General features: G+C 40.6%; 2 protein-coding genes across 2 annotated transcripts; both read left to right on the top strand.

Annotated features, from left to right (window-relative positions):
* Positions 1–460: 460 nt before the first annotated feature.
* Positions 461–11,797, top strand: LOC114839818 (HEPACAM family member 2-like; the record flags this gene model as incomplete). The annotated part of the gene is made up of 5 exons (XM_034294478.1): positions 461–522; positions 5,187–5,266; positions 5,428–5,772; positions 9,856–10,098; positions 11,763–11,797. Coding segments are annotated over exons 2-5 (678 nt in total), but the record flags the coding sequence as incomplete, so codon positions are not given.
* A 99-nt stretch (positions 11,798–11,896) lies between these two features.
* Positions 11,897–18,526, top strand: LOC114839808 (adhesion G protein-coupled receptor E3). The gene is made up of 9 exons (XM_029122281.2): positions 11,897–12,026; positions 14,119–14,205; positions 14,320–14,357; positions 14,458–14,574; positions 15,254–15,419; positions 16,016–16,138; positions 17,344–17,507; positions 17,618–17,788; positions 18,178–18,526. Exons 4-9 carry the CDS (start codon positions 14,482–14,484, stop codon positions 18,328–18,330), a joined length of 870 nt encoding a protein of 289 aa, XP_028978114.2. The 5' UTR covers positions 11,897–12,026; positions 14,119–14,205; positions 14,320–14,357; positions 14,458–14,481; the 3' UTR covers positions 18,331–18,526.
* The last annotated feature ends 639 nt before the right edge of the window (positions 18,527–19,165 follow it).

Below are 19,165 nucleotides of genomic sequence, written 5' to 3'. Positions count from 1 at the left end.
TGATTATAAAAGTGTATGACATCAATAGTTGACCAGCATTTAAATGTGGTAGCAACTGGAATTGATGATTTTAGAGGTGAGTCGAGACTGAATGATCTACAAGTCGTGTTTCATGATAAATAACTTCTCAAAATGAGTTGTAGTCAGTCAGCAAGTTACCCATAATAGCATCACAGTGTTTTTTTCTGTAAAAGGCAACTTGTGTGATTGAGGAAGGAAGCCATCTCTACATCTTGTATCCTAACATAGAGTTGTATAAACGACCACATTTAAATATTTGATATTACAGATTCTGTGACAGAGTCATTTAATATAGTATTTTAGTACATTTCTACTTTTTCTACAACAACTTTTATTAAGGTCTGCAAAAAATATGTTCATACCTTGGCTAAAAAAGAGTTTGTTTCAAGGGATTCCTCTATCCAACTCTATGGTCACTGACTACAAAACTGAAGCACGAACCAAAAATCTCCCAAACGGTTTCTGTTTCCTCAACATACAACGTAAAAGAAAAGTGTTATTGTAAGTAAATCCTTTTAAATGTATATTTAAATTATTGGTTTTGTAGACATGATCCCCTGTCTCGTGTGGTGGACATGTATTTTCCAAGGTACTGTGCAAATGTATAGATGTAAATGCATGTATTTGTGTGATATACTGTCTCTGGTACATCTGGGGATCTGGGAACCTTATATCACAGTGACATTAAATTGTCCATGTGTGAAATGGTGTAGTTAGATGTGTATTAATTTTGACTGGACATGGAGGATAAAACAGAATTACATTTCAACCAGTGTAATATCAGAATTTTGAAGAGATACTGTAGGCTGGTTATTGAAGATAGACTGTAGGTTAGTAATTGACCAGCTGAATGAGGACATCATATGAAGATAGACTGTAGGTTAGTATTTGACCAGCTGAATGAGGACATCATATGAAGATAGACTGTAGGTTAGTATTTGACCAGCTAAATGAGGACATCATATGAAAATAGACTGTAGGTTAGTAATTGACCAGCTGAATGAGGACATCATATCAAGCGTGATTGTAGGCTTCAGTAATGTTAAGATTCCTGTGGGTGGAGGTTTAGTTAATAACTTTGGAACATTCAGTATCTGCTTGATGTTGATGATGATGTGTGATCAGAAGGGATCATTTTCTGTCTCTTTTAAAATGCAGGGACCCTCAAAAGAAGAAATGTGAGACTTTTCTATCAACTCCTTTATGCATGTTAATGTCGCCACACTCTGACTAGGCTACATTTAGAAGGTGTTAAACACAGAACTCACACTTGATACCAAAGCAACTAGAAATCTAAAAATGTGTCAGATGTCACACCTGCGTTGTACTCTCTCAAATACCATGGCTATAAACCAATCCGCTTTCAGGATTCTAAGAAACCAGTTGATGTGTACAGATGACACGCTACATTAAATATTACAAGGAGAATAGCAAGCCACAGTGATGATGAACGTTCTCAGAATCAGCAAGAGTTTTATTGCCAAGATTCACAACAAAAAATTAATATGTTCTATACAAAAGAAAGAAAAACAAACAGAAAGAGCATTAATAATAATGGGTTATAGATGTGTCCAGTCGAGGGCTGTTGTATGTGGGGTGGGATTATAGATGTGTCTAGTTGAGGGTTGTTGTATGTGGGGAGGGGTTATAGATGTGTCTAGTTGAGGGTTGTGTGTGTATGTGGGGAGGGGTTATAGATTGTGTCCAGTCGAGGGTTGTTGTATGTGGGGAGGGGTTATAGATGTGTCTAGTTGAGGGTTGTGTGTGTATGTGGGGAGGGGTTATAGATGTGTCTAGTTGAGGGTTGTTGTATGTGGGGAGGGGTTATAGATGTGTCTAGTTGAGGGTTGTGTGTGTATGTGGGGAGGGGTTATAGATGTGTCTAGTTGAGGGTTGTTGTATGTGGGGAGGGGTTATAGATGTGTCTTGTTGAGGGTTGTTGTATGTGGGGAGGGGTTATAGATGTGTCTAGTTGAGGGTTGTTGTATGTGGGGAGGGGTTATAGATGTGTCTAGTTGAGGGTTGTGTGTGTATGTGGGGAGGGGTTATAGATGTGTCTAGTTGAGGGTTGTGTGTGTATGTGGGGAGGGGTTATAGATGTGTCTAGTTGAGGGTTGTGTGTGTATGTGGGGAGGAGTTATAGATGTGTCTAGTTGAGGGTTGTGTGTGTATGTGGGGAGGGGTTATAGATGTGTCTAGTTGAGGGTTGTGTGTGTATGTGGGGAGGGGTTATAGATGTGTCTAGTTGAGGGTTGTGTGTGTATGTGGGGAGGGGTTATAGATGTGTCTAGTTGAGGGTTGTGTGTGTATGTGGGGAGGGGTTACAGATGTGTCTAGTTGAGGGTTGTGTGTGTATGTGGGGAGGGGTTATAGTCAGTTTGCATCCAGGCCTACTTTTTTCATGAGGCCTACTTTTGTTGTACTACTACAGGCATCATTGGTTACGCCTGCTTATGAGCTATAGATCGGTGCTGGCAGCCTGGCAAAACAAGCCACACCCACTTCTCCAGTCCTCCACCTGATCATACACTTGCCATAATGAAAGTAGCCTAACTGAAAAAAGGCCACGGGCTAACAACATGAATTATCTGGTTAAATAGTTCTCAAAGTGACCAAATGATGTATCCATAAAGACAAGGAAACAATGAAACTCGTTTGTGTGCTACATGATTGACAGCCCTCATCTGATGGTTTCTCCTCAAGTGTCCAATCACAGTGTTCCAAGCATAAAACACACAGTCCACACACAACTTCACACCATCCAAATGAAATGCGTTAGTGTAAACAATGTAAATGCAATGTGTATTTATTCATTTATATATTTATTTATTTAAGTGTTTAATTATTTACATATAAATATATATATGTTTATTCATTTTATATCATGGCACATTTAGAACTCCATAGTTACACTACTACAGACATCATTGGTAACATTTTTAGTGTGTTTTGCATTATATGTTTATTGGTTATAGCATTGGTGTGTTATTTTGTTATTAATAAGTAACATAAATAAGGTAAACAATTAAGGTGCGGTAATGTTGAGATTCCAGTAGGGGGCACTCTAAATAAACAAAAACAGCAGGAACATCTGAAACACTTAGCAAAATCTAAGCAGGAGTGTCAATGGAATGAATTAGTAGAACAAATAATGATCAACAAGGACAAGACACTTTTGCACCTTCAGCTTGTCCCCTGACTGTTATTTGGTAGTCGTGCTGCTTGGGGGACCTGTTGCTGTCCCTGTCCAGAGTCCACTTGGTTGTGCTGCAGATCGAGATGATGCCTGACGATTTCAGATGCCAATGTGCTGACACCTCCCCCTCCCCTGTGTTGTCCCTTTCCTTGTCCATCTGGTCATGCTTCCGACCTGGACTAAGTTTAAATAGACTCTAGATGCCCACACACATTTATTAATTATTACAATTGTAATCTTAATATGTTCACCTGGCACAGCTAGATGAGGACTGGTCACACCTCTGACCCTGGGTCAGGCTTCCTAAATTTGAGAATTCTTAGGGAGTTTTTCCTAGCCACAAAAATTCAACATTACTGTTGCTCCTTGGGGTTTAAGGCCAAGTGTTTTGTAAAAGGACTTTGTGACATCTGCTAATGTAAAAAGGGCTTCATAAATACATTTGAATCAATTTGTTTCCACTCAATAACAGTAATTATACTTTTCTGGAGAACAGGGAAATGTTTTTTACCATTCAGCATGTCAGCTTAAACAGATGGATGTTAACATACATGCATCACATCACACATTACATACATGTTGTAACTGACAAACAGACATCTAGTGGGAGTGGTCTCTGTCATCTCTCCTCCACTGATTCAAGATGTCCACCATCACCCCAGTACTCAAGACAGAGAAAGAAACTGAAATGAAAAAATACCGACTTGTAGCACTCATTTCTGTCAACATGATGTGCTTCAAAAGGCTTGTCAAACAGCAAATCACATCCACAGTGTATTCAGTCTGTCCTAGAGGACACTCACAGTGTTGTGTATTCAGTCTGTCCTAGAGGGCCCTCACAGTGTTGTGTATTCAGTCTGCCCTAGAGGACCCTCACAGTGTTGTGTATTCAGTCTGTCCCAGTGGACCCTCACAGTGTTGTGTATTCAGTCTGTCCTAGAGGACCCTCACAGTGTTGTGTATTCAGTCTGTCCCAGAGGACCCTCACAGTGTTGTGTATTCAGTCTGTCCTAGAGGACCCTCACAGTGTTGTGTATTCAGTCTGTCCCAGTGGACCCTCACATTGTTGTGTATTCAGTCTGTCCCAGAGGACCCTCACAGTGTTGTGTATTCAGTCTGTCCTAGAGGACCCTCACAGTGTTGTGTATTCAGTCTGTCCCAGAGGACCCTCACAGTGTTCTACAGGGGTTCTATGGAGAGTTTTCTGACAGGCTGAATTACATCCTGGTACAGTAACTCAATGGTTTTTGATCTCAGGGATCTTCTGAAGGGTCTCACTGTCTACCCTCCTCTACATCCCCTGGAGTTTCATGACACCAGGGTCCCCCCAACCCATTGACTGTTCTGACCCTAGAGATCCACCAGACTGCCAGTATAGAAATATTCTGTACAGAACAGTCCAACTGTAAACAGTTTCTACCAGATCATCAGGATATGAAATGACCCAGACTCCTATTCTCTCTAAAATTCTTGCTAGTTTACATTGTTATGTAAATTATTGCCATACTACTACCAAAAATTTAATATTCAATACTAATACCTATATTGCTGCTGGTTTAAGCGCTCTTTTAAAAATGCTGCTAATTCATAGTGGTATTTATTGCTTTATTATTTGCTATATTCTTGCTGTATATGTTTTTTCTTGTGACGGGAGATGTAAGTAAAAAAAATATTGCATTTCTTATTGGTGTTCATACAACACTGGAACATTAAATATCACCTTGATGTAGATAATAATGAGTGATCAGAAGGGGAAGTATTCTGTCTCTATTCAAAATGCAGGGCCACCACCTGATAAGAAGAAATTAAACACTTTTATATTCATGATAAATTCTATAAATATTATACGTTCATTATCCAATTAACAGTTCTCAAACCCTGACTAGGCTATGTTTAAATGTGTTAAACACAGAACTCACACTTGTAATTTATTCACCAGCTACAACATAAATTGTTCATGCATTTTTAGGACTACAGTGCGGGAGTTTACAACAATGGCCTTGGCAACTAAAGAATGTTTGTTGGTGGTCTTTCTCTGTTCTCTGACAGGTATGGGCTCATTTTGAAGTAATTTTTTTTAAGAGAAAACATCCTTTTTGTTGCTTTCTGTTAGGTATCTTTTCTCAGCAACTACAGCAACAAGATGGGGAGGAATCGCTATTTAAATTTTGGCTAATAGACTAATATTGTGTTGTGTGACTGTGTTTCAGTGGTACTAGGTCAGGGTCAGGATGACTGGGGTGTGACCTATTACACTGAGAGTACCTGTGCCTTGAAGGGGTCAACAGTGGAGCTGAGCTGCACCTACAAGTATCCAAGTGGTCAACAAATCACATCAGCCTTCTGGTTCACTAAGGGGCCAAATGATAACCCTGTAAACTTAATTAATGAAACAAACTACAAAGACCGTGTGATCTACCATAGCGATGATATGAATGGCCACAAACTGACCATCAACGACTTGAGAAAGAGTGACTCGGCTGTGTACAAGTTCAGATTCTTTACAGATGGATACAAATATACTGGTCTTCCTGGAGTCAATCTGTCTGTCACAGGTACAGTAACATTATTTATATTTTTTTATGTACTGTTTATATTGAATAAACATTGAAGTTTTGTGTACTGTAGATAAGCCCTCCGGAGATAAATGGGTTGTTAAGGTCATCCATTTTTGGGTCACACTATATTTTAAGCGAAACCACCACATGATTTTGTGATAACATGGTTGTGACACATCTGACTCATATATCATAATCAGTCACACTGAATCCAAGACACATTTAGAGTTTTGCACACTTCTGAAAACCATCTTAGATTTCAGGTTATTCCAACATTACCTCTTCAATGCGCTTGTAAAAATGTGTGGAAAGCCCAGACAAAAATATTTATAATGTCTCTTGTTATGGCCCAGTCAAATGGGCAGAAGGATCCACTAAGAAGCTACAATTTCATGCAACCATCTATGTAACAAAGTCCTAATACTCAGTTAGTATATAGACCTGTCAAACGCTTCCAAACATAATCACCCGAGGAGTCTCTAACTTAATACATGAACAGTCATCAGTACTTAAACGGGAAAAAGGGGTGTGGTAAGTTGCTGCCCATCTGTCTTGTCAATAAAACACATTCCCTTTGTTCTATCAATACCTAGGCTTTACACAAAGGGCAAGCTGTCCTCCCCCACATGGGTAACCTCTTGAACTCTAAAAAGCTCTTACAGCATCCGAACAGACAATCGATGCCCTGATGAGTTATACAGATGCCAATACCTGTCAATAATGCCCCCTAGGCAAATACCAGATCCCCCCACATTCCTTTTCTTATTTGAACAAAGGGACTCAGTCCTTTAATCAGTGAGAAGACATTGGTAAGAGACATTTCCTGACAATCACAGACCTGAGATAGAGTGATTCAGCTGTGTACAAATTCAGATTAATGACAAATGGAGCCAAATATACTGGTCTTCCTGGAGTCGCTCTGTCTTTCACAGGTACAGTAACATTTATATGATAACACTTTCCGTTAATTTGACACTTATTACTATGTGAATGCAATGCCAATACATATTAACAAATGTATTAACAACATTGTATTACCACAGGTAAATCCTTTATCGCTATAGGTTATTTCACTTGTGGAAAAACAAAGGGTCATAACAAACCATCCTGTAAAATGCTATTCCAAGTGTGCTGTCTGCATAAGTATATTTCCAATTTTTTATTTACATGTGTAACAAGACATTGTGTATTTAACTCAAAACATAATAATTAATAATTACACACGTGGAATAGCATATTTTTCCAGGGAAAAAAGTACCTCTTCCATGCTGAAGCACCTTTGCCAGAGATTACTGCCTTGAGGGTTCTTGGTTATGCTGCTTCACAATTGACCCAACAGTATTTGGGGAGTTTCTCCCGTTTGCCTCACAGCCATTGTCACATGTAGGGTGTGGATTACACCACCTAAGGTTAAAATAGAGGGCTAAAAACTCTACTAATAGGTTGACACTACAAGACACCCAGCTGGTTCTATTCCGGATTTTCCCACACACACAGACCAATAAACCAATTGGAGCAATATATTAATACATGTATAAAAGTTCCTCAAAAGATGGTGAGCAGAGTCTGTATCAAAAATAGTTAAAACATCAAAACTGACATCTGGGATTCCAGGGTCAAGGAAGCAGACCAGAGAGTCTTGTTTCTCATGGTCTGAGAGTTGTTTAGGTGGCTGAGCTGTCATGTGCCTTTTACTGAGGAGCGAAATTTCATCTGGCCACTCTACATTACATGCAAAGATTGGTTGTCCTTCTGGTAGGTTCTTTCATCAGCACATAGGAACTATGGGGCTCTGTCAGTCACCACTGGGTTCCTGGTCATCTCTTTGAACAAGGAATTTCTACCCGATTGCTCAGTTTTCTACCCGATTGCTCAGAAAGAGTCTTGTGGTTCCAAAAATCTTCAAAGAATTTTTGAGGCAACATGGTTTTTGGGGACCTTCAATGTTGCAGAAATGTTTTGGTACCCTTCCCCAAATCTGTCCTTAAAAGTCCTGTCACGGAGCTCTATGGAAAATTCCTTCAATTTCTTGTCTTGGTTGTTGCTCTGACATGCCTTTAACAACTGTGGAACCTTATATGGAGAGGTGTGTGACAAATCATGTTTAATCAATAGAATTGACCACAGGTGGTGTTATGGAATTTCTTGAACTAATGTTTAAAATGTCAGATTTTCTATTCTCTGGAATGTAAATCTAGTCTTTGTTTGTGACATGTCATTGTGTCCTCTGACCATCTGATAATCTGCCTAAACCAATAAGTTTTCTGTCCTTTGTTCTTCAGGAATGTGGCTAGCTGTCTGAGAGTGACTTTTACAATGTTCCCCTACCCCCTTGAGAGTAAACACCTAGAGGAAAACACAAGTGGGGGCAGGAAGGATAAGGAACACATTTTGTTTTTAGAGAATGAATGGGCAGTCTTGTCACACCCCATTTAATTTTTATTCATTGAGACGAGTCAAGTCAGAATGGAGTATTTATTAAATTATTATGCCATGCAAATTATAATGACTTAGTCAAGGCGTAAGGTTCTGATCACGTATAGGGTAGCCCAACGCCATACTCCAGACTGTGTAGCTACCATGACAACACCGGCATCACAAGATGGCAAAAACCAGGCACGCCGTGCTAACATCATGACACAACCCACGCTTGTCCTGAATTGTGTCTAGAACTGAGGTTACTGACCAGTCTCACGTAGTCTACTTCCGCCTGCGGGCGACTGAGTGCGCTTACGACCGTACTGGGGACTTGTGTTTAGCTGACAACCGCCCACATCGCCAGCAGTCGTGCAGAAACTGCTAGCGCTATCTTACTTACACTATTTCGTCGATGCACCAGGTAGCGAGACGTGGAAATAAAAGGATAGAAGGAATTACAAATAGCAGATATGAAGACTGGAGTTCCCACACTTCCCTTATTAGTCTTTGAAGGTTTCAAACATATCTCAAACATGCCCGTTCCCATCACTAAATCAGGCATATAATTAAATCACACAGAGGATCGAAAGGTTGTATATTCCCCACACCTGAGGAAGCCATAGAAAGCCATAAATACATTGCCTTGAAAAAAACTTGTCTTTGGGAAGTACATCTCGAGTCTAACAGGGTGTACTCTACAGGGTGTACTCTACAGGGTGTATAGAAAGGTTCTGCATCTTCAGGTCTACATTTAAAAAAAAAAAAATGTATTTATTTGTTTTCTGGTTTTTGTTTGCGTGTCATTGATCGATGTTAAATTCAAACTAGCTATAGCCTTTAAATTGTATTCCTGCCTGGAATGTAGTTCATCAGTTAGCTACGTACAATACGTAACGCGCCACACACACACACACAATCAAAATCTGCAATATGAATAGTAAATATGATGTAAATATGAACCTAATATTCGTTAAGCATCAATCATGAATTATTCGTTAATACAAGTAAGAATTCTATAAAAAGTCCAGGGTATGGCAGCTGCAATACCTCACCATACGCAATTGATGCCTATGGCCATGCCAATGGGGCTGACCCTGAACGGTGAGAATGGAGAAGCGTGAAATGGGCCGATGAGATCACCGCGACCAACCTCCTTAGCTAACAGAGTGTCCACCACCTCAGGTTCATAGACCTCACAAATTACGTCCCGAAAGACGCCAAACCACCACGAAGTCCCCCAGGTCAAGGCTCTTCACCATATATTTATTTGGCTCTGCACTTACTACCATTAAGAGTTCTTATAGATGGAATTTTCATAACAGTGGACTCCAGTTGAGTTGTAGGAGCATCTCAAAGATGATCAACAGAAACATGAGTGTTTTAGTTCTGTTTGTATTTTTTTTTTACATTTTCAAACACACACTTTCTTGTTAGTAATGCAGAGTTCTTCAAATGGTTGACTTGTACACCATAACTCGACTCCCAGCAAGAGAACAATGAGTCACTGGAGAGAGGCCTCTCACTGTAGAAACCTGATCTTCATCAATTCTCACACTCTGTTGTTTTATCTTGTATGCATTGACAAAGATGTGTAACTCCTTCAAAATTTTGGGTGCCATTATTACAATGATAAACTCAGCGTGTAATATTTATCTAATTCAGATTTGCAGGTGAACATGACACCTGCCACTGTGACAGATGGAGGTAGTGTGAATCTGACCTGTAAAACCACATGTACTCTGATTGGCCACACTTACATCTGGTACAGGAACAAACAACTTCTCACCAACCAGGAAGTAAGTCTGCATCTAAACCCAGTCAGCAGTGAGGATGCTGGGAACTATTCCTGTGCTGTAAAAGGACTTGAGTCTCTTCTCTCACCTGAGAAGAAACTCATAGTCACATGTGAGTATTTTAATAGAAGGTACAGTATCTCACAAAAGTGCATTTTTGTAAATATTTGATTATATCTTTACATGTGACAACACTGAAGAAATTACACTTTGCTACAATGTAAAGTAGTGAGTGTAAAGCTTGTATAACAGTGTAAATTTGCTGTCCACTCAAAATAACTCAACACACAGCCATTAATGTCTAAACCGCTGGCAACAAAAGTGAGTACACCCCTAAGTGAAAATGTCCACATTGGGCAAGTGTCAATATTTTGTGTTGCCACCATTATTTTCCAGCACTGCCTTAACTCTCTTGGGCATGGAGTTCACCAGGGTTTCACAGGTTACCACTGGAAGGACAACATCACTGAGCTGGTGGATAGAGACCGTGCACTCCTCCACCTTCCATTTGAGGATGCCCCACAGATAGGGTTTAGGTCTGGGTTTAGGGTTTAGGTCTGGAGACATGCGTGGCCAGTCCATCACCTTTACCCTCAGCTTCTTTATCAAGACAGTGGTCGTCTTGGAGGTGTGTTTGGGGTCATTATCATGTAGGAATACTGCCCAGTGGCCCAGTCTCTGAAGGGAGGGGATCATGCTCTGCTTCAATATGTCACAGTATGTTGGCATTCATGGTTCCCTCAATGAACTGTAGCTCCCCGGTGCCGGCAGGACTCATGCAGCCCCAGACCATAACAGTCCCACCTTGACTGTAGGCAAGACACACTTGTCTTTGTACTCCTCACCTGGTTGCCGCCACACAGGCTTGACACCATCTGAACCAAATAAGTTTATCTTGGTCTCATCAGACCACAGGACATGGTTCCAGTAATCCATGTCCTTCGTCTGCTTGTCTTCAGCAATCTGTTGTGCATCATCTTTCGAACGGCCTTCCTATTGGGACGACAGCCATGCAGTGTTGATGCAGTGTGCGGTGTATGGTCTGAGCTCAGACAGGCTGACCGCCCCCCTTCAACCTCTGCAGCAATGATGGCAGCACTCATTTGTCTATTTCCCAAAGACAACCTCTGAATATGATGCTGAGCACGGGTACTCAATTTCTTTGGTCGACCATGGCGAGGCCTGTTCTGAGTGGAACCTGTCCTGTTAAACCACTGTATGGTCTTGGCCACTGTGCTGCTGCTCAGTTTCAGAGTCTTGGCTATCTTCTTATAGCCTAGGCCATCTTTATGTAGAGCAACAGTTCTTTTTTTTCAGATCCTCAGAGAGTTCTTTGCCATGAGGTGTCATATTGAACTTCCAGTGACCAGTATGAGGGAGTGTGAGAGCAATAACACAGAATTTAACACACCTGCTCCACATTCACACCTGAAACCTTGTAACACTAATGAGTCACATGACACCAGGGAGGGAAAATGGCTAATTGGGCCCAATTTGGACATATTCACTTAGGGGTGTACTCACTTTTTTTTGCCAGCGGTTTAGACATTTATGGCTGTGTGTTGAGTTATTTTGAGGGGACAGCATATGTACAATGTTATACAAGCTGAACACTCACTACTTTACATTTTAGCAAAGTGTCATTTCTTCACATGAAAAGATATAATCAAATATTTAAAGAAATGTGAGGGGTGTACTCACTTTTGTGTGATACTGTATATTATTGTAGTGATGTCTTTTATGTTCTCCATTGCTCATAATATTTATGTCTTCCAGATGCCCCAAAGAACACCTCAGTGTCAGTCAGTCCCTCTGGTAAAATAGTGGAGGGCAGTTCAGTGACTCTGACCTGCAGCAGTGATGCCAACCCACCTGTGGAAAAATACACCTGGTACAAGAAGACTGTAACCTCACCAAAAGCATCAGGACAGAGTTACAGCATCACTAACATCACATCTGAGGACAGTGGAGAATATTACTGTGAGGCTCAGAATCAATATGGACGTCTAAACTCATCTACTTTGTCTGTGGATGTTCAATGTAAGTAACTATCTGCTACATCTAATGGACACATTTACTGTTACATTGTATTACAGTCATAATTCCAGACTTTCCTCATGTAAAATACTGTGTAGCTGAGAATAAATATGGACGTCTAAACTCTCCCCCATTGTACAGGAACACTAAATGTAAATACACCTAATATCTGATATTTCATTTAACAAAGTATACCATATCACATGGTTAAAAACAAAAGCTTAAATTAATACTTACAACATTTGATGTACTGCAAATAGTATTTTTAGTAACTTGAATGATCATATATAAGGTACGTGTACAAAGTGTTGTAAATATATATTTTTTTGTTATCTTACATATCTTTAACAAAAGTCCAATCCATACCAGCAATGAGATAGCTTTGTTCCATTTGTTCTTTGAATTGGGTTACAAAACACTGGCTATCTTAGATTGCTCTGATTTAAAAAAATCTAAATGGGGTGTCGTTGTCATTATATTTTGCCGCAGTGCATGACCTCATGAACAAGACAAAGACAGCAGCTGATATCTGAAACTTTGCACTAATTTGCTGGATACGTTAGGCATTATTAAGAGACTAATAGTTTTTTCATCAAGTTCTGTAATAAACTGCAATTTCTATTTTATGGGAATGTCCACTATGTATGGGTGATTGTATTATTTCACTCATTTAGCAAAGAGTCTGAACCAGAAGCAGAAAGTCAGAGAGATGAGATGGAGAGTAGGCTGAATGAGAAGTGAGTGATAAAAATGATACTAGCCCTCTGGACCTGTTTAGTTTTAAACGTGTTATGGTACACTGTGTTACAGTTTGTCTATTTTGAAGACTTCTGGCCTAAACTATGTTGTTCTCCATAAGACTAAGTTATGCACACTTAATTCTACATAGCAAAAATGTGCCCAAAAACATCGTCGATATAAAGATAATAGTATATGTTTGTATCATTCAGAAAATCTGAATGTGAAGTAGGCTCCATTTTAAATTAGATGGTAAAAATAGTTACCTTTTCTGAGTTTCAGGTAGGACAGGGAATGTGTTTGGGTCATTCTCATACAAGTGTGTGCGGCGGCGCATTTACAAAGTATGCGCTGGTTAATTTTCATGTTGATATTGTGCATATTTCACTTCATTAAGCTTCGCGAATGTTTATGGACATCTTTCATTGGAGATATACTGGGTGTAACGTTTTTATCATTTTGACACATTAAGGGACAGGTCTTTACGATTAGTTCCTAAGTAAATTGTGCAAACACAGGAAGTTTGCATATGCAAACACAGGAAGTTGAGCGACTGCCAATGACAGCAAAAGAACATAGTGTGAAGGTATGAGAAACGCCATTGTCCTTGGCTCTCATGATGTAGAGCACGTTGCCTGAATATTCTAAGGCAGTATTTTCAAATCATCCCTACAAGGTCTGGGTCCTGCTTGTTTCCTGCATTTGCCGGACCACGTAAGCGGAGCCGGCCAAGGAGAGCAAATGTCTTCGGGTCATGAAAAAGTCGCCTTTGTTGATAGTTATTTTATAAATGTCATTTACGAATGAAATAAAAAAATATGTTGTTTTACCATGAAATAAAAAAAAAAAATTCTTATGCCATGAAATGAAATAGCTTTGGCAGACTCGCCAGCAATTGCTCAACTCTTTTGACTATTCCAGTAAGTTAGTAGATAACGGTAAAGCTTATACTGGCTAATACACTGTTAAAATGGCTAGTGGCAAACGCCATACATAGACGCTATTTGTGGTGGAGCTGAACTTAGTAAGAAACGTTAGTCAGTTTAACTGTATCAATGTCATTCACGAATGGCCAATTAACTATTAAAACAGCCAGTGGCAAAAGAGGATTTGTTCTGGATAGAGACAAGAGGCTATACTGACACACAGCAAATGTACAGCTCTGTGGTTAACCACACAGCTTTTTACGTAAGCGATCTGGGTTCGAATCTCAAGATGGCAACACTTTCTATTGCGGGCCGGCTGAACTAGGCTTGCCTGGTTTCTTGTTACAGTCAATTTGTCTCTTTTCACTGCTTATTTTTCTGTTTTCAATCCCTCTCAACGTTTACCTGAACTCTGCTGATTGGAAACGAAGGGCTTTGCCACAACCTGATTGGCAGCTACTGGTGTCAATGCTCATCTGGATCGACCAACTATGGCCACAAAGGAACTAAATGTGTCGGTGAGGAACTGACACCATTCCACCAGTCCTGATAAATGTATTCCCTTCTCATGGACTTGTGTAGCTAACGTAGAAGAGTACCTGAGATAAACCCTTTTCATTTTCTTACTTCAGAGCTCAGTTGTGACCCGCAAGAAGCGCAGCCTGGAAAGGTAAAACCTTTGTTTTTACAGTACATTTAGAAAGATGCGTATTTTGTTGTTTCAACTGTTGTATTTCCCCAATGCTACACATGCCCCACCCCAATCCCAGACTTTTCCAGGCCTTGGCAGTCTCATGTCTCTGGTGAGAAAAAACTGTTTGTGGTTGAGGAACTCTTCAACATCTGGACCACTTGGACCGCCATTGGAGGAAGATGTACTGTTGAAAGTAAGGTACCATTTCTTTACCCTAACTCCAAGCCTCCAATAGTCATAGGACCAACCACATGTCCTGACTATGATAGATTTTCCATGTATTAATATTCTGAGGTGACTTCTGGTCAAGTACACTTAACAAAAATATAAATACAACATGAAGCAATTTTAACAATTCTACTGAGTTTCTTTTCTCAGATCCTCAGAGAGTTCTTTGTCATGAGGGGCCATATTGACCTTCCAGTGACCAGAATGAGGGAGTGTGAGAGCGATGACACCAAATTTGACACACCTGCTCCCCATTCACACCAGAGACCCTGTAACACTAACGAGCCACATGTCACCGGGGAGGGAAAATGGCTGATTGGGCCCAATTTGGAAATTGTTGTTGCCAGTGGTTTAGACATTAATGGCTGTGTGTTGAATTATTTTGAGGGGACAGTCAGTCAGTCTGGTTATATACATCTCCTTTCAGTCAGTCTGGTTATATACATCTCCTTTCAGTCAGTCTGGTTATATACATCTCCTTTCAGTCAGTCTGGTTATATACGTCTCCTTTCAGTCAGTCTGGTTATATACGTCTCCTTTCAGTCAGTCTGGTTATATACATCTCAAGTGCTGGCAGGAAAACCCACACCTACTGACCAACATTCTCTTTATTCATCTGTTTACTTTGTTTCTCTTTTGTCCAGGAATTGATTAATGCCACTGACCATGTTCAGCTGAACCACCAGAATAACAGTGGTCCCCATGGTGGCAGTGATGTGACTAGTTTTTTGCAGACCGTTGAAAATGTCATTAGACTGATCGCTCCACTGCTGACAGAGAAGACGGCCAGGATAGAGACTAACTATATAGGTTACACACACACAATCTGAACACACACTAAACACACGATAAACACACTGAACACACGCTAAACACACTGAAGGCACGCTAAACACACACTCTGAACACACGCTTAACACACACACTGAACACATGCTAAACACACACTCTGAACACACACTAAACACATGCTAAACACACACACTGAACACACGCTAAACAAACTGAACACATGCTAAACACACACTCTGAACACACACTAAACACATGCTAAACACACACACTGAACACACGCTAAACACAAACACTGAATACATGCTTAACACACACACTGAACACACGCTAAACACACACACTGAGCACACGCTTAACACACACACTGAACACACGCTAAACACACACACTGAGCACACGCTTAACACACACACTGAACACACGCTAAACACACACACTGAACACACGCTAAACACACACACTGAACACACGCCAAACACACACTCTGAGCACTAATGATTCACAGACCATTTTGCAGGTCCCACAAGGGACCACCCATGCATCACATAGATGGTGGAAATGCAGTTCATTTTCTGGTTAATGGGGTATCTGGTCCATGTTTTGGAACACAGAGGCCAATATACTGGTGAACAGAAACAGGACTCAACCTAAAGGTCCAGTCAGCCTGACCAGTGAGAACGCTCAACTTGACACTACCTGGGAGACTGTTACTGGAGATCAAAAAAATTACCCAGGTAGCCTCATCTAATAGCATCACTGCACACTACTCTAGTTGTTAATAAAGGGACACACTGAAGAGTTCACTGGCAATATTCAGAGTGGCAAATGTTTAGCACCGGGAAATTGTAATAATTTGACCATATTGGAGGCTTATCTGACAGACATTTACAGGATGCAAGCGCGTGCCCTGGTAAGGCCCACCTGGGCACAGCACATGTCCATTTGCCATATAGTGCCCTTTCCAGTTGACACGTGCCCACCCGTCTCCGTTACACATGTCAGGCACTCCGATGGATATGTGGTGTCCGGCATCACGCTCTCAGACACATCGCCATCGTCCGTCCATGTGAGACGACAAATCTGCCCATTTGTATTCAGTTTCAGCATGCCTCTTGAAAGGTCTGTGCACGGTACTGACAGTTATGTGATTGGTTGTCTTAATGAGAAGGAAAGAGCTAACATCCAATCTCTTAAGGCATTCAATTGAAGTTAGGTTAAGTGGTGAGGTTTCAGTGGATAAGGGCTAGGTTTTAGGCTAGCTAACAAGCACTTACCCTGTTCAAACATACTCAGAGCATTCGACCTATTTGAAAATGCAACATCCTCCATCTCCACTGAGTCAACCAATGAAAGGTTTTTTCTCTTTTCTAGTCAGATGTTTTTCCCCCCAATTTTAACAAGGAAATCAAGCTGAGACCAAGGTCTCGTTCATACCTGAGCCCTGTATTCCAGAAAGTAGACAGAAGACAGAAAGAAAACAATGAAACAAATCAACAAGAAGCACACACATTAAGAAAAGCAAAGAAAGACACTTGAACTGCTTTATAGGCACCAATGTTTCAAACATAACTTGACCATGCACGGCATTCCATAAATATGGAGCATAGCAGTTGAAACCGGTATTACCTAACTCAGAGTAAGGCGCTTGGTTTCTCTAGTACCTGCAAGTCTTGTGAGCGTATCTGATAACTGCTGTTTTTCCCAATTGTTATGTTGAGGGGAGAAGCCCTATTTAAAAACATCAACCAGTGTTTTGGCCCTTCTAGGAGTCAGAATGTTCCAGCCAATCAAAATTGTATGGAAGATGAGCTATACGAAAGTTGGCACGAGTAATAAAGCATAGAGCTGCATGATGGACTGGGATAGGGCTGGATCTAGTAAAATTCCCACATTCAAAAACGTTATATAGCACGTTATCTAGTTTTTGTTTTGTTTGCAGGGTTTGCATTTGTCAGCCTGGTCAGCTTTAAGAATGTGCATATTCTGAACGGCAATTCATCTCAGACCCAGCAGCTCATATCCAATGCTGTCATAGTATCTACTGGCAACCCCAACTCAACAAACCTGAACCAACCGGTCAACCTCACCTTCCGTCACCTGGAGGTAGCACCATTTAAAATGGTCTCTGACTTTCAGCAAAACAGGTTTTGCATTGATGCATTTTCAGTGACATAAGGTAATAACAATGTTTTAATGTCCCATAAACCTCCTAGTTGGCTGACAAGGACCCCAACTGTGTTTATTGGTCAGAAGAGAATGGGACGTGGTCTAGGCAGGGCTGCAACTTGGTGATAACAAATGCCACCCACACTTTATGCTCCTATAACCATCTCAGCACTTTGTCTTTGCTACAAGGACTACAACAGGAAAAGGTGATGAGAACAGTAAGGCTCCGCTAAATGGTGGGGGGGGGGGGGGGGGGTGTCTGTGTAAAATATCTGTGTAACAGGTAGGATGGCACAATTCTAGGAACTACTGTATTTGTACATGCTCATGGATTTATAAAAGTCCAGGTTGGAGCATTATCAATTTCCTGCTCATTCCCTCCTGATTGTGGAAACTTTCAACAGGGTTCTCTGAAATCCTATTTGAAGTTTTTTTTCGGTAATACATGGAAAGTTCCCAGAATTGTAAAACAATTGTCAGAGACCGATTTTTGCTTCCCCAGGAAACGTCACTGGTTACACAGTTTGATGCTTTTAGGGTTCTGCTAGGTGTTTTCTACCTTCCTGCCAGCCAGGTGTTTTGTCTAATGCATGTCATTTCTTGACAGCAGGGAGGGGATCATTCCCGTGTAATATGGATGGGCATTCTCGTGGCACTGGCCTGTGTGGTCCTATCCCTGACCACGGCCCTGCTGTGTCGTTTTGCCAGCAGAACACGCCATGGACGCTACCATCTTGATGTGAAATTCTTTAGAAAATGAAACATTGGTTTGAACAATGGGTGGTAATGTAATGCTTTATTTTGGATCCATTTGTAACATTGTCCCTTGGATTGCAAGGACATCCAAAGCCAGCACTTGTTTTGGTTGTATAACGATAAACCATTGTTATGGAAATTTGGAACTAAGGTGCATTTGAGAAATGTTTGTCTTTCTATTGGCTGGTATGTAAATCTGTACTTTGATTGTGACACACATGTCTGTATAATATCAGAGGATTATTAGGTATTTCTGCCTAGAAGAAGGATGTATTCTTTGTCGTCCTATATATGTATGAATGAGTTACTAGTTAAAGATACCGAGAGGGGTCTGGTGTTTGAATAGGAGACATCCTTGACCGACACGTGTGGATTAGAGGGGTACTCGTAAATCTGTATAACCCTTTAGTGTCTCTGTTGACTATCCAGACATTGTCTCCTCAGGAGTTGAGAAGGATAAGGTGGGGGGACAGCCCCCCCTTTGGGGTAAACAGATGGCAGCATCTTAACACACCCCTTTTCTATGTAATAAATATGGATTGTTCATGTATGGAGTTAGAGACTCCTCAGACGATTATGTGTGTGTAAGCGGTTGACGCGTATCTCATATGTGCATAATAGTTAATAAAACTGTTCGAATGTACAAAGAGAACTTTGTCTCTGTGTTCCATACTCCGAGTGTCGATACATTGGAATTTCCATCACATCATAGAAATACAGATATAAGAAGTCTTATAATTGATTGTAAAAAACATCTACTGTGTAGAAGAACTTTAAAAGCAGGGCTTGTCTCTATGGCAAAATACATTTCAATTTAGCGATCAGTACGGATTTTTTAA

This window comes from Esox lucius, chromosome 9 (assembly GCF_011004845.1).
Source record: "Esox lucius isolate fEsoLuc1 chromosome 9, fEsoLuc1.pri, whole genome shotgun sequence".
In the NCBI taxonomy this organism is placed as follows: Eukaryota; Metazoa; Chordata; class Actinopteri; order Esociformes; family Esocidae; genus Esox; species Esox lucius.
This window is presented reverse-complemented; position numbering and strand designations above follow the sequence as displayed.